Here is a 12,959-nt window from a genome sequence, read left to right as displayed (position 1 = left end):
TAGAGAGGACAATATATTGATAGCATATTATATATGCAATCGCCGATCTGATTGACCGATTTTATCATAAATTATCGAAAATTTTCGCGCTTCGCGGTGGCTCACTATACAGTACGGGTAATTTCGTGACAAACGCAAATAACGTGATGGAGGGGGTCGTTTTATCACCCTATGGGAGCCCAAGACCACGTTTTTGGGGGCCTGACGAGGTGCTGTTTTGTTCCTGCCAACGGGTATACGCCCGAAGATGTTTAATTATTATTGACTGGTCCTACCTTTTTAAACACACCTCACTCAGCTCTACCGGCAAATCTGATTACGTGAGCAGAGAGAAGATAAAAATTGATAACAATGTATGCAATTCCCGATCATACTGACCGATGAAATCATGAATTCTAGAAAGTTTGCGCTTCGCGCGCTTAGGCGTCAAAAGCTAACTCACTAAAGAAACTCCCAATGAATATGATGAATAGTGGTAAACAGTGTATCGCCGGAGGGGGGTCTGGGGGGCGAAGCCCCCCAGACGTTCGATCTATAACACTATGGGGGGCCCAAGACCAAAGTTTTGGGGGGGGGCTGACGAAGTGCTGTTACGGCCCTGTGAGTAAACGAAATTGAAACAGTGTTGTCAAATCAATGGTGATATATATTAGCAAATAAAATACTTTTAGGGCTGAAATCGAGCACCATGAAGAGTGAATGGACTGACGCACAGGCAAAATACAGCAAAATATATTCCCCATGTTAATATCGATACCCGAGAGAGAGAGAGAGAGAGAGAGAGAGAGAGAGAGAGAGTATTTATTTCATCCAACCAAAATACATAACACACGGCAGTGATGGTGGTACAGAAAATATGCATGCACAGTATTCGGTATTAGATAGGAATGATCGATAAGACCGTTAAAGTCATCTAGTCTGATCCCACCAGCATCAAACAGGTACACTTGACTCCAAACAGTTTGGCTGTAAAAAATGTTACTTAAAAAGGAAAAAAAAATTTGTGTGTTTTGATAAAAGTCGACCCCGCACACTCTCTGACAGCACAAGAAAAGGCACATAACCATTCCTCCTTAAAGCGCTGCCAGCTGGTAACATGACATACTACAAACATCCCATTGTTGGTAGGCGCGAGTGCACTACAGTACATATCTATGGCCTATGATGATGCAGATCCGCTAAAAATCGAAAATAATGCTACAGCATTCGTAATCCGCCTTGTAGAGGTATATAGGAGTCGTCAAAATCAAATATCATAATTAATTGCGAAGAAAACAGCCGCAGTCAAATATACATCGGCACGACAAAAGATACTTTCGGGACCTGTCATCTGGAATGCATTACCACCACATATCCGTGAATTGCCTTATAATAGATTAAAAAAAGACCTACTTGATCGCCTCTTGTCGTTATACTGACACTGTTTGTTTCCCCTGTTTCCCTAGACTAGATGACCTTAACGATCTTATCGATCATTCCTATGTAATACCGAATACTGTGCATGCATATTTTCTGTGCCACCATCACTGCCGTGTGTTATGTATTTTGATTGGATGAAATAAATACTCTCTCTCTCTCTCTCTCTCTCTCGGGTATCGATATTAACATGGAGAATCTATTTTGCTGTATTTTTCCTGTGCGTCAGTCCATTTTCTCTTCATGGTGCTCGATTTCAGCCCTAAAAGTATTTTATTTGCTAATATATATCACCATCGATTTGACAACACTGTTGCAATTTCGTTGACTCATTTCCAGCAAAGCGTTGACTCTATATAACAGTGGTCGGGAGCCTATGGCTCGCGAGCCATATATCGCTCTTTTAGGTGTGCCTTACCTCTCGTTTCGCGCTTTATTTTCGAACAATAAATATGTAAATTGTGTGATTTTGGGAGGAAAGTGATAATAATCTTTTCATTAATGAACTGAACATCGATAGAAAATACCAATATAGTAATTGAACATTTCACAATTTTCGTTCACTCATCCTGACGACAGGTGAGGTACTGCCTCACTTGCCTCCCCTGACCCGACGTCACTCATGTATTACAGCTTAGAGTAGGTATGGACATATACTGCTGTAGTGACCATGTTTGGCTCCACCTACGTATGTGACTAAGATTCTCCCATTTAAAGTATAACGCAGGGTTGTAACCAAGTCACAAGGCTCCGAGTCACAAGTCAATCTCACTTTTATATTTTTGACTCGAGTCAAGTCGAGTCATTTTCAATTCCCACCGAGTCAAGTCCGAGTCCAAGTCAGAAAACAGAGGATCGAGTCCGAGTCATGGTATTATGACTCGAGTCCGAGTCCAAGTCATTGTGTTGACTGCTCAGTTTCCAGGTAAAGTCTTCCTAAACACACTTTTATAACTCTGTTTGGTGATATTGAATGGTTCGCATTTATAATATATCAATTTTCCTCACTTTTAGCAGTTTCTGGTCGCATTTTCAAGCACCAGTACCAACAAACGAAATCCCAATAGTTTGTTGGCTTCGATATTACAATGAAATGTCGGTCTTGGCCGTCTGAATCTCGAGTCAATGACTTGCTTCGAGTCATGCGCAATGACTCGAGTCCAAGTCTAGTCAATACACAGATTGACTCGACTCGAGTCATTTCCGTAATTTGAGAAAATGACTCGAGTCGAGTCATCTGAAAATCGTGACTCGAGTCTGACTCGAGTCGAGTCATGACTCGAGTCATTACAACCCTGGTATAACGACGAACCTACGTTCTTGTAACTCCACTTTCAAGCTCAACCATAAATAAGGCAACCAGCAGGACTACTACGAATTTTTACAGAGAAGAATGTGGCGCACACGACGAATCCTATGTAGCAGAGATGCCACTGAGATATTTTGGAAAAACCCAGATTTGGACGTTAAAAAAACCAGAAAAACCCAGATCCTCTATTTCACTCAAATTTCTATGATATAGCTGTAAAACAGTGACTGAGAGTCATCAATGACAGTTATACGGACATAGAAGAAGTTTTAGCCCTTGATATTGAAATCCCAACGGTTCATTTCCATACTATAATATGCATGTTGCTCAGTTAACTGAGCGAATCCATCGAAATATGATGTTTTCCTCTCGACACATTGCTACCAGGCATTCGGTATGGGGGGTCAATACGTAGTGTATTATATATTCGTAATGTTAGTAACAATGCTAATCCCCATCTATCGTGAAGATGATTGTAGGGTGGTTCTAATGACTGCAAGCTGACCAGATAGATTGTAAATAGCTTTCGATTCATTAAACCTGGGACAAACACTTTTATCTGGGATGTTAAGTCGAAAAAGTAACTGCCAAATCATGAAATTAAGAGTACATTTGCATTTAACAAACCCCTCTCACTCTGAATAACTTGCCAGGTTGCCCAAAATGTCTCTCATTAAGTGTCCCTGTTGAAAGTGAATATACTCTGATGTCAACATGGTAAATTAGTTCGATTAACAACTGGTCTTTCCAGGTGCATAAATTGGATACTTTACAGCAGTTACATACTATTTACTGACACACAACGAATTTGTTGCAGCGCTACCGGTAGCATTCAAGTCCTAAATCAGAGTTGCCCTGTGAACATGAGTTTCAGCGGCCTAGTAGTCAGTATTCAATGAAGCTCTATCGCATCACGCCAAGACCTCTATTTTAATAGTAAATGGGTCTCTTTGGAGTCGAGGTCATGTCACCGAGGTGATGCTCGAAAAACCCAGATCTGGGTGGAAAAAAACCAGGAGTGGCATCTCTGCTATGTAGTGAGTTCGAATTAGTGCTACCATGACATCACGGAATTTGAATTGTGACGTAACAGTTGATTGACATGTATGGCTCTTTGGGAGCTAAAATAGAAAAAATAGGACCAATATAGCTCTTTAGACAAAAAAGATTCCCGACCACTGCTATATAAATAATGGCTTGATATTGGATACATAACCCGAGAGTCTGAATAAACAAGTGCTGTAAACAGAAGTAGCGCTTGTTTTCATACGGGATCTGACGGAATGGGTCATAGAGAACTGAACACCGTATGGTGCTGATATTGCATGCTACATAACGACATCAATAACGGACTCGAAATGATATTTTTGGAATAGCGTACTTCAGCCTACGGTTAAAATAACGGGAACAGGTGTGCAGTACAATTCACATATTGTCGAACGTAAACATACAGCATTACATCATTCAATTTCGTGACCTTCTACAGTCGACTCTAATTGCTCTTTTTATAATAATTATAGTGATCTAGGAAATAGTAACGATGCTCACGACGAAACACACATTGCACACAGGTTTCCGCTTCAAGATAACAAGGATTTAAATCTCACAATACAAAGAAAAGTATTCTCTACTATTTGGGTAGGTATTCTTTCAGTTATATTGTACATGAAGAATGCTTTGGCAATTATCTGTGTTTCAACCATCACCTTAGGACAAAAAATGAAAAATGAGCCCTGAGTCCTCTACAGCGGATGCTGGGAACGTTCTGCCCAGCCACCAATAGGTGTTACCTACATATATGCCAAGGGCAGGACCGAAACAGCACTTCGTCAGCCAAACACGGAAAACTTAATGCTTGGGTTTGATGGAAGAGGGCGACGCCCAAATACCCCTCCTTCCGTGCTTACGATAATGTTTATCCCCACGACATAACGTAACCCAGTTACCACGCGGATCAATGGATTTCACACGTAGATGAAACCATTGTGTAACTATGACCTAGGTCCTAAACCAGGATTGGGCAAGCTTTTTAGCTCGCTGACCGCATTCAACATTTGTATCCATTCGCGGGGCTCAGTATATAAAATTGGGATACTAAGCCAAAATTCAATCTTGGTTTTTGATTATACAGTGACCGACGACATGGAAATACTATATGTGTATTTGTACATTTAAAACGAACCAAAAATTGATTTGATGATAACGTATACACGCGTTAGAAACATTGACGAGAATTGATAAGCTGGTCGTCCTCATGGTCAAAATTAGGGATGAGAGTCGGTTTTCCCGATTCTTAGAACTGGGTGTAAATTTGAATCGGTGAGCAGCAACCTGTTTATAGATTTACTGATTGTACTTTTGGTTCAACTCCAGGACACACAATGCTGACAGCGTCATTACCATTCTACTTTTAGATACGCTTTACAATATATAAATATTATAAATATAAATACTCCCACACTTACAAGGAACAAATCTATCTAGCTCACTCTCGAATCGTTTTTTTCCAAGCACAGCACTAAAAGTAATAAACTTGGTCGTGTTACCAATCAAAAATCACACTACTGGTCCAGATTTAGTTATTTGCGTTTCGCTACCAGTAATATTTAGCAATTGAAACCATTCAAAATGCTGGGGCCTCGAAGTCTGGCTGTCGTGCCGTCAATAAATTAAAATATAATATGGTAAGAATTTAACTAATCATCATCAGGTTGAAATGTATCGGGAAAAAGTTTAAGCAAGTATGCACAGTTAGTTGATTTCTAGTACACATTTTATCAAAATTTTTCAACGTTTCTTGAGGCTTTCGCGGGCCGACAAAACGGTGTTGCGGGCTGCATGCGGTTCGCGGGCCGTAGTTTGCCCACCCATGTCCTAGACCATACCACACCGATCTTTGTTGAATCCAAACAAACTATTCTTGGAAACGATGGCGAAGTAATATGGCTTAGGGTTGCATCTAAAACAAAAACCATATTTGAAACAAACATGTTTAAAACAAGGCTCTTGTTTAAAGCATGCTTTTTATTGTTTTGTTTTTAAAGCCATGACGTCACGAATATTCAATTGTGATGTGATCGCGGATTGACATTGACAATTGAAAATATAGGGTAAATATAGCTCATTTGACGAAAATTCTACGTACTGTAGCTGTTGAACCGACTATTTTGAGGGTTCCCGCCATCCCATATTGGGTTATAATCAGAGCTGGTCAAAGTAGTCAAGAAAGCTACTCAAGTAGAAGTAGAAGTAGCGACGAAAAAATCTACTCAAGTACGAGCACAAGTACTTCTTCCATGAGCAACCTAAATCTACTTGAAGTAGAAGTAGAATTTGCTGACTTTAAAAGTACTCAAGTAAGTAAGTAGTTGTGAAACTATCCTAATTCGTTCACATGGATTGTCAAAAGGTGCAAATTGAGCTATGCCAGGGGCGGGCAACTTCTCCACCCGACGGGCCGGATAGGGGTACATGAAGATAAGGCGGGCCGGATTCCTGAATTTTTTTATGAGTTTGGAGGCGCTCCCGCCGTGGGTACCCTTTGTACATACAATTCAGAGGCGCACGCATTCTAGAAGATGCGAACTATATCTGGTATTAGGCGACGAACTCACGGCCGAGCCTGAATCGGTGATATAAATGTGATAAAAAATCCGAGTGCATGTGGCTTCCAGTCGCGCCAAGCGCGAAATTTTTTTGAATAAATGAATGAATTTGATCAATGATATTGGTGATTGTATAAGCAAGTGGTTTCTTCGAAAATTTATGGCACGTAATTATAATTTTGAGCATTAATCATGCCATAAGAATATTGTCGCAGAGTATTCACTTCGGGAGGGTTAATTCTTAATAATTACTTCATTCAAGACTTCTGCAACCCCACGGCCTCGGGCGATACTGGTATATCTATAATACTGTATTCTCACTATCAAGACACGTACGTAGAGACACTAAATCGCGCATAGCACGCGATTTTTTTTAGTTTGAATCCATCTGCCCGGAAATATTCTACTATTTATGGATATTACGAATATTCTCGAAAAAAGTGGGTGTGGCATTGCCCGATTCGCCCCTGGCTACGCCAATGCGGTAGCCATCAGTTGTATTAGAACGTTGCTTTGTTTTGCTAATGTTGATGGTCGAAAATGTTTGCGCCCAAATGCCTGCAGACGGCGACGCGGGCCACATCATCACGTAAGACCGCAAACTGTCGGTGGGCCGCACAAAATCTCGTCGCGGGCCGGATCCGGCCCGCGGGCCGTATGTTGCCCGCCCCTGAGCTATGGGAAAGGTGACGAGCTTGAATCATATTGATGCATACCAGCAGTAATCCAATTTTCCATAGCATAAGCATTCGTCCACATCATGGGATGAAAATGATAGTATTGATATGGAAATGCGATACTAATCCTCTGTTTACTCAAAGAGTACGTTTTGGAAAGGATCCTGGTATTGCGCATTCTCCCATAATATAAGGCCTGTATTTTAGTCGAAGAGCAATACGAAGAAGTTGTGTTGGATACGATGTAAACACTTTGTGCGATTTGTAAACGTTAATAAAAATATGGTGGACCATAAAAATGCTATATTGTGTAGCTTTATTTCTGGAAATTGAAGGGATTACTAAACTTTCTTTTATACTTCAACATGTACGTTATCGAGACAAAAGTACTGATATTAATTAGAAATCAAAATATATGGTACTGGGTATTGAAAGTGAAATATATATCTAAAAACGGAACATGTACTTGAAGTCTTTAGTCCGGGAAGTTTGGAAGGTTGATATGCTAAAACAGCTCTAAAACTCAAAAAGAAGTCAGAGTCCACTTTTCAGATGAGGACACGACATGGACAGCTAGACTACGATATGATAAGTAAATGCTAGATTGTGAAACATCATTTTCAAACGTTATGATAAGCCATATAGGCTATACTGTGATGAAATATTTGATATGACGAAGGGCGACAATGCGGTATGAACGGAACTAAGCCTAAATTATATTCGTCGATACTTTCGCGAAATCACACTGGATACTCCGCATTGAGCGCGCGCGAGGCGCGACGAAAATTATGGGCTTAACTCAACTTTTATGAAAATTAAATGTCGATAGTCCGTGTAAACAGCCCCGTAATTTCTCAGGCTATCTTCATGATTGGAGGATTAAACTACTTCTACTTGACAAACTGAAAATAGCGAAAAGTAAGTAAGTAGATATCAAAATATTACGAAGTAGAAGTAGAAGTAGTGAAATTCAAATCTACTTGAGTAAGTACCAGAAGTAGAGGAAAACTACTTGAGTACTTCGAAAAAGTAGAAGTACTTCGTTACTGACCACCTCTGGTTATAATATTCCGTAGGTTCCTGATCCGCTTTAGCCACATCACCATTCTTAGTTATTGCTGACATATCACAAAGCTTATCAGATAAGATTTGCATAATGCAATTTCGCAACTTAGCCTTGATTTGCATATTCTTATAGTATTGGCATTTTGGCAGGTAGAAGATCATTCATATTCCAAGAAAACACGCACAGACCATCGTCGACTTGTTGGCACCCTCATAGAATATTGCCTTGCAACCTGGCCAATAATATCCCTCTGGTTTCGTTTCGTTATAACATTTAACAGTCACTGGTTTCTTGTTTGTGTTGTTTCTGAAGGAAACAGTTACCTCCAGTTGAAGTGAACTCAATATATATGTGTACAACTTCGATCTCTACACTGGCATCTCGCCGTTACGCTTATAAACAAGATGATAACTTTGAAAAGTGTGGCTACATTAAGCTGTCTGTGTTCCTTCTAGTCCTGGGTAGGTTCAAGCAACTTTTGACAATAGTGTCAACTGGGACTTCGTTTGCTTCTCCAGGCGTATACAACCACATTCACGTAACGTTGTTTCAAGATGAATTACATCGGACTCTTCATATTACTATGCTTGGCAAATGTATAGATTATAGAAGAGGTGTCCTGTCCTGTCCTTGCCTAAATATGAGACGCCCTTGTACAAATACTTGGTAGCAGCAGCGTCCACCATCTGACATTTTACCCCAATTATTTGCTGGCATATCGACCATGTAATGAACGAAAACAATATTATCTTTATCGAGTTTACACATTTTTTACTCCTTATGTCAATAGAAAGCTCATGACTTCCATAAACCTGTTCCTCGAGAGGGTCTGACTAAACATAAGGCACTCAGTCCTCATATGCATTCAATTTACTAGATCCAGCTCCCTCCCCCCCCCCCCCCGAAGATCCATTTCGTAGACCAGAGCAAAGGCCCTTTGCCCTTGTACAACCCTAGTATATTAGTATGGACAATACAGATGTCGGCTTGGTCTAAAGCAGTGGTTCCCAACGTGGGCGATATCGCCCCCAGGGGGCGATTTGGCGGTCTAGGGGGGCGAAAATAACGAAGGGGGCGATAGGGGGGCGAAAATGGACAAAGGGGGCGACAGGGGGCGAAAATAGCGAAGGGGGCGATAGGGGGGCGATGGCGTGTTAAAACGGCTATATTGGAGTCAAGTCGGAGAAATGACCTTTTTTTATTTTTTTTAGTCAACTCACGAAAATTTAGCTGCAAAAGTGTATAAGATCGAGGTCGAGCCGAAAAGTTGACTTTTTTTTAGTCAACCCGCCGGTGATTACAGTTTGTATGCCCATTTTTCGGTTCACAAAATTTGGGGGCGATGATCGGTGTGGAGCTTGAAAAGGGGGCGATGAGTCGAAAAGGGTTGGGAACCACGGGTCTAATGGTAGATTTCAGATGTCATGTCCTGTAACACGCTGAGCTTTAGAAATATAATATTGCAGAGCTTTGGTGACTCGGAACGAGGAAGATCCACGGCCTTCTATTACAAGGGATGTTGTTGCTAACACAGTTAGACCAAGTCGATATTAACAAAGTTCTGTTGTTGCAAACGACTTTTCTGCGTTTAGCAGATACATAACCACTTTCAAGAATATGAAACTGCGATGCCTTAAGGTAGAAAAACTGTAATGCGTCAAAAAAGCCACTCGGTAGTTCTAAGTAGTTCTGTGTATAACTTTTTTATTTGTACTAGATGAGTGATGAAAATCATAGGTAAGGTGGCCTACATAAAATAAATAAAAGTCAAGAAGTTTCAACCGAACAGCGTGGGATTTGACTGAATGCCAACTCTTCAAAAATGAAAATGCGTCAAAAAAGCTACTTGTTCGTTCTAGTGTTAAACAAAGTGTTTTAAACAACCATTTGTTTTAAATGCAACCCTAAATATGGCGCACGTGAGTGGCGAAATAGAGTAGTGGCATAGTCCACAGCTATAATAGGGCCGCGAGGTCGATTCCAGGATACCTACCTCAGTGTTGGAGGTTTATCTAGGCTCCTCTCCGCAATCTCATCCTCGTAAGCGGTGTCTTAGAAAAAGCCTGGAAGTGGGCCGTGCTACAATTCGGCAGCTACGGAATCAAAGTAAGGAATATCGGCCAGGTGTAAACGACCATTGTAGTCGACAAACACCACGAATCCCACACACAAACAGCAACAATGACGCACATGAAATCAGTCGCAAATAATGATTCTTATCCACCTAAGGAAAGCCTCCTTATATAGAAGGAACTTTCCAGTATTGTTAGCTTTTAGCAATTGTAGCAACGATCATATTCATGATTTTATCATAGCTGTATAAATGCTTACGTAATTAGAGTCACATCTTTTTCGACTCGAACTTATAGTTCAAAACCCAGTCAAATGAACTGCGGTGGGAAACAAACAGCGTGAGTTCACATCTGGATTCAGAAGTCACACCTACGAATCCTATTGGACTGATTATGCAGGAAGATGACAGCGTGGTCAAGTCCCCTTCAAATACTCATTGACTTACCTCCCTTTTTTCGAAGCCATTTGCTTGACGTAACCCACTCAACCCGCTTGCATTTCTTGCTTGTTTTGGGACATCGGTGCATAAATACAGTGGGTTCGCGGCATCAAATTACTTCACTGTTTATCGCTACTGTGAAACATTCGCCTTTCGATACCTCAAGCAACGAAGAAAGATGCAATTCATTTTGATGCTCGCTATGCTTGGCGTGACTTCGGCTGCCTACTACTCTGGATCGCGTAAGTTGAACTTATGATCGTTTTCAAAGAACTGTATGCAGTGACTGCATGCTATCAGTGCGGAAGTATGACACTGACAAATGTGTATCTTTATCAGCTTATGGCTGCTCGTACGGATCAGGCTATGGCTGCTCGTACGGATCAGGCTATGGCTGCTCGTATGGACATCAATCACCCTACGGCTATTGTTCTGGATATAACTCTCCCCGATGTGCCTACAGCCCCTCTCCATACTACTCTAATCCATGTTATGCTCCTTCATACTGTGTTCCGCAGCCAGCTTATTGCGCCCCAACGCCTCCACTGAGGAATTTGATTTGCTCTGACCCGGCGCCAGTTATCGAGCCATGCGCCCCAGCCCCTGTCATCGAGCCATGCGTACCAGCCCCTGTTGTGGAACCATGCGCCCCAGCCCCTGTTGTGGAACCATGCGCTCCAGCCCCTGTTGTGGAACCATGCGCCCCAGCCCCTGTTGTGGAACCATGCGCCCCAGCCCCCGTCGTTGTGCCATGCGCACCAGTCCGTGCCGTCAAGCCATGCGCTCCAGTCAGAGTGTTAACTCCAAAAGCTCCTCTTCGTAAGTATCCTTCATATATTTCAATGTATCCGCTACTTGAACTCGCATGCTCAATTCCTCTCCACAAAATCAATTTCGATCGGTAGACTAAATGCTCAGCGATTGAGACCAGTCATTCATCGTATTCACCGTAATCAGAGTTGTAATGACTCGAGTCGCGGTTTTTCATTGACTCGACCTGACTCGAAATGGAAAATGACTTGACTCGACTCGACCATATTTGCGTATTGATTCGAATTGTACTCGAGACATTGCACATGACTCGACCATGTCATATAATTCCAGATACATAATAATTGATTAAATGCTCATGTATCAGGGCCGATACTAGTAGAATAGGCGCATAAACCCTAATTTATATGTTTGTATAAACAATAAAACATGTTGAGAGTGAGAAAAATGAGTATATTATTAATGCGAAGCCTTCGATCTCATCCGACTGTTTCACAGAACCGGTCTTGACCTCGATAATTAACAGTGAACACCATGACTTGAATTCGGTCTTGATTCGAGTCAAAAATATAAACGTATAGAATTTACTAGTGACTTGGTTACAACCCAGATATTAATAGAATCGGTTGGTGTTAAATGACGAATATTTTTGTTCCGCAAGGATGCGTGAGACCAGCCCGTAGACCTCGTCGTCGTCGTGTTAGGCGTATCAACTTCGGTGGTGTGATTCGCTGCTAGGCTCCTCGGTAAGTAAAGTTGTTGTTTTAGCTGCATCCGACATTAATGCTGCATTTATTTCGATCTTCAGGATACGACGATTTTATCGAGATTGGCGGAAGATTCCGATTGAATTTACTACATTCAGATTTTGAGAAACGAATGATGCCGATAATGAAATCAAATAAAAAATTTGCCCACTGCATTCATTTATTCGTACCCTTTTTTGAACTTATAGCAATGATTACGAAACGCTCGTAGCACATTTTGTGACTTCTAGAAATGAGTAAGTTAGCACATTGGCCTAGCGGAGTCAGGAATCAGAAGCATACGTGATTGCAGGACTGACGTGACATCATAGGGAATGAACATGCGGTATGCTATATGCAGGGTTGCCATACCGTCCTTATTTCTAAGATTTGTTCTTATTTTGAAGGACCAGGTCATAGAAAACTCAACTGTTTTTTTTTTAGAAATGTCCTTGTTTTTGACTTGCTTCCTTATCTCGTCTTATTTTCAACAATTACAGAACCTCGATCGTTTTCCTCTGGTATCTGTGTTGCATAATGTTCTACAATTATGCTTTTGCGTCGAGATTTTGTGACATCATAAATGAAACGAGACCCAGGGGCGTATACACCGCAGTGTTTGACTTTTAAGTGGTGAGATAGCTTTGACAGTGACCCGGTGAGTATAGCAGTTGCGGCTGTACCAGGGTATCTCAGCGGACTTCATTTTAGCAATAAACAGCAGTCCTAGGTTTTTGCTGTTCAGTGTGCAGCAGAATCAGTGTGCAGCAGAATAAGGTGCGGGAAGGCAGCATTTATTGCATAGTGAAAACAGGCGCGTTGTAGTCGACACTTGGGTTGAAAAGTAGTACAGCTAT

The 12,959-nt window shown here is 41.4% G+C and overlaps 1 protein-coding gene across 1 annotated transcript; it reads left to right on the top strand.

Moving 5' to 3' along the window:
• Positions 1-10,665: 10,665 nt before the first annotated feature.
• LOC145440811 (uncharacterized) lies at positions 10,666-12,278 on the top strand. Its single transcript, XM_080318562.1, has 4 exons — positions 10,666-10,827; positions 10,925-11,404; positions 12,018-12,102; positions 12,165-12,278. Exons 1-3 carry the CDS (start codon positions 10,764-10,766, stop codon positions 12,092-12,094), a joined length of 621 nt encoding a protein of 206 aa, XP_080174688.1. The 5' UTR covers positions 10,666-10,763; the 3' UTR covers positions 12,095-12,102; positions 12,165-12,278.
• The last annotated feature ends 681 nt before the right edge of the window (positions 12,279-12,959 follow it).

Source organism: Botryllus schlosseri, chromosome 6, assembly GCF_051294905.1.
Source record: "Botryllus schlosseri isolate E-star chromosome 6, Bs_hap1, whole genome shotgun sequence".
NCBI classification, from domain to species: Eukaryota; Metazoa; Chordata; class Ascidiacea; order Stolidobranchia; family Styelidae; genus Botryllus; species Botryllus schlosseri.
Note: the sequence above shows the minus strand (reverse complement) of the source record. Positions and strands in the feature narration are given on the sequence as shown.

Bases quoted from the DNA above. Each gene is read 5' to 3' on its own strand.
- LOC145440811 (XM_080318562.1), top strand. From the start codon at position 10,764: ATGCAATTCATTTTGATGCTCGCTATGCTTGGCGTGACTTCGGCTGCC. The intron at 10,828-10,924 runs GTAAGTTGAACT...TATCTTTATCAG, and splicing joins TGCCTACTACTCTGGATCGC to CTTATGGCTGCTCGTACGGA. The intron at 11,405-12,017 runs GTAAGTATCCTT...TTGTTCCGCAAG, and splicing joins AACTCCAAAAGCTCCTCTTC to GATGCGTGAGACCAGCCCGT.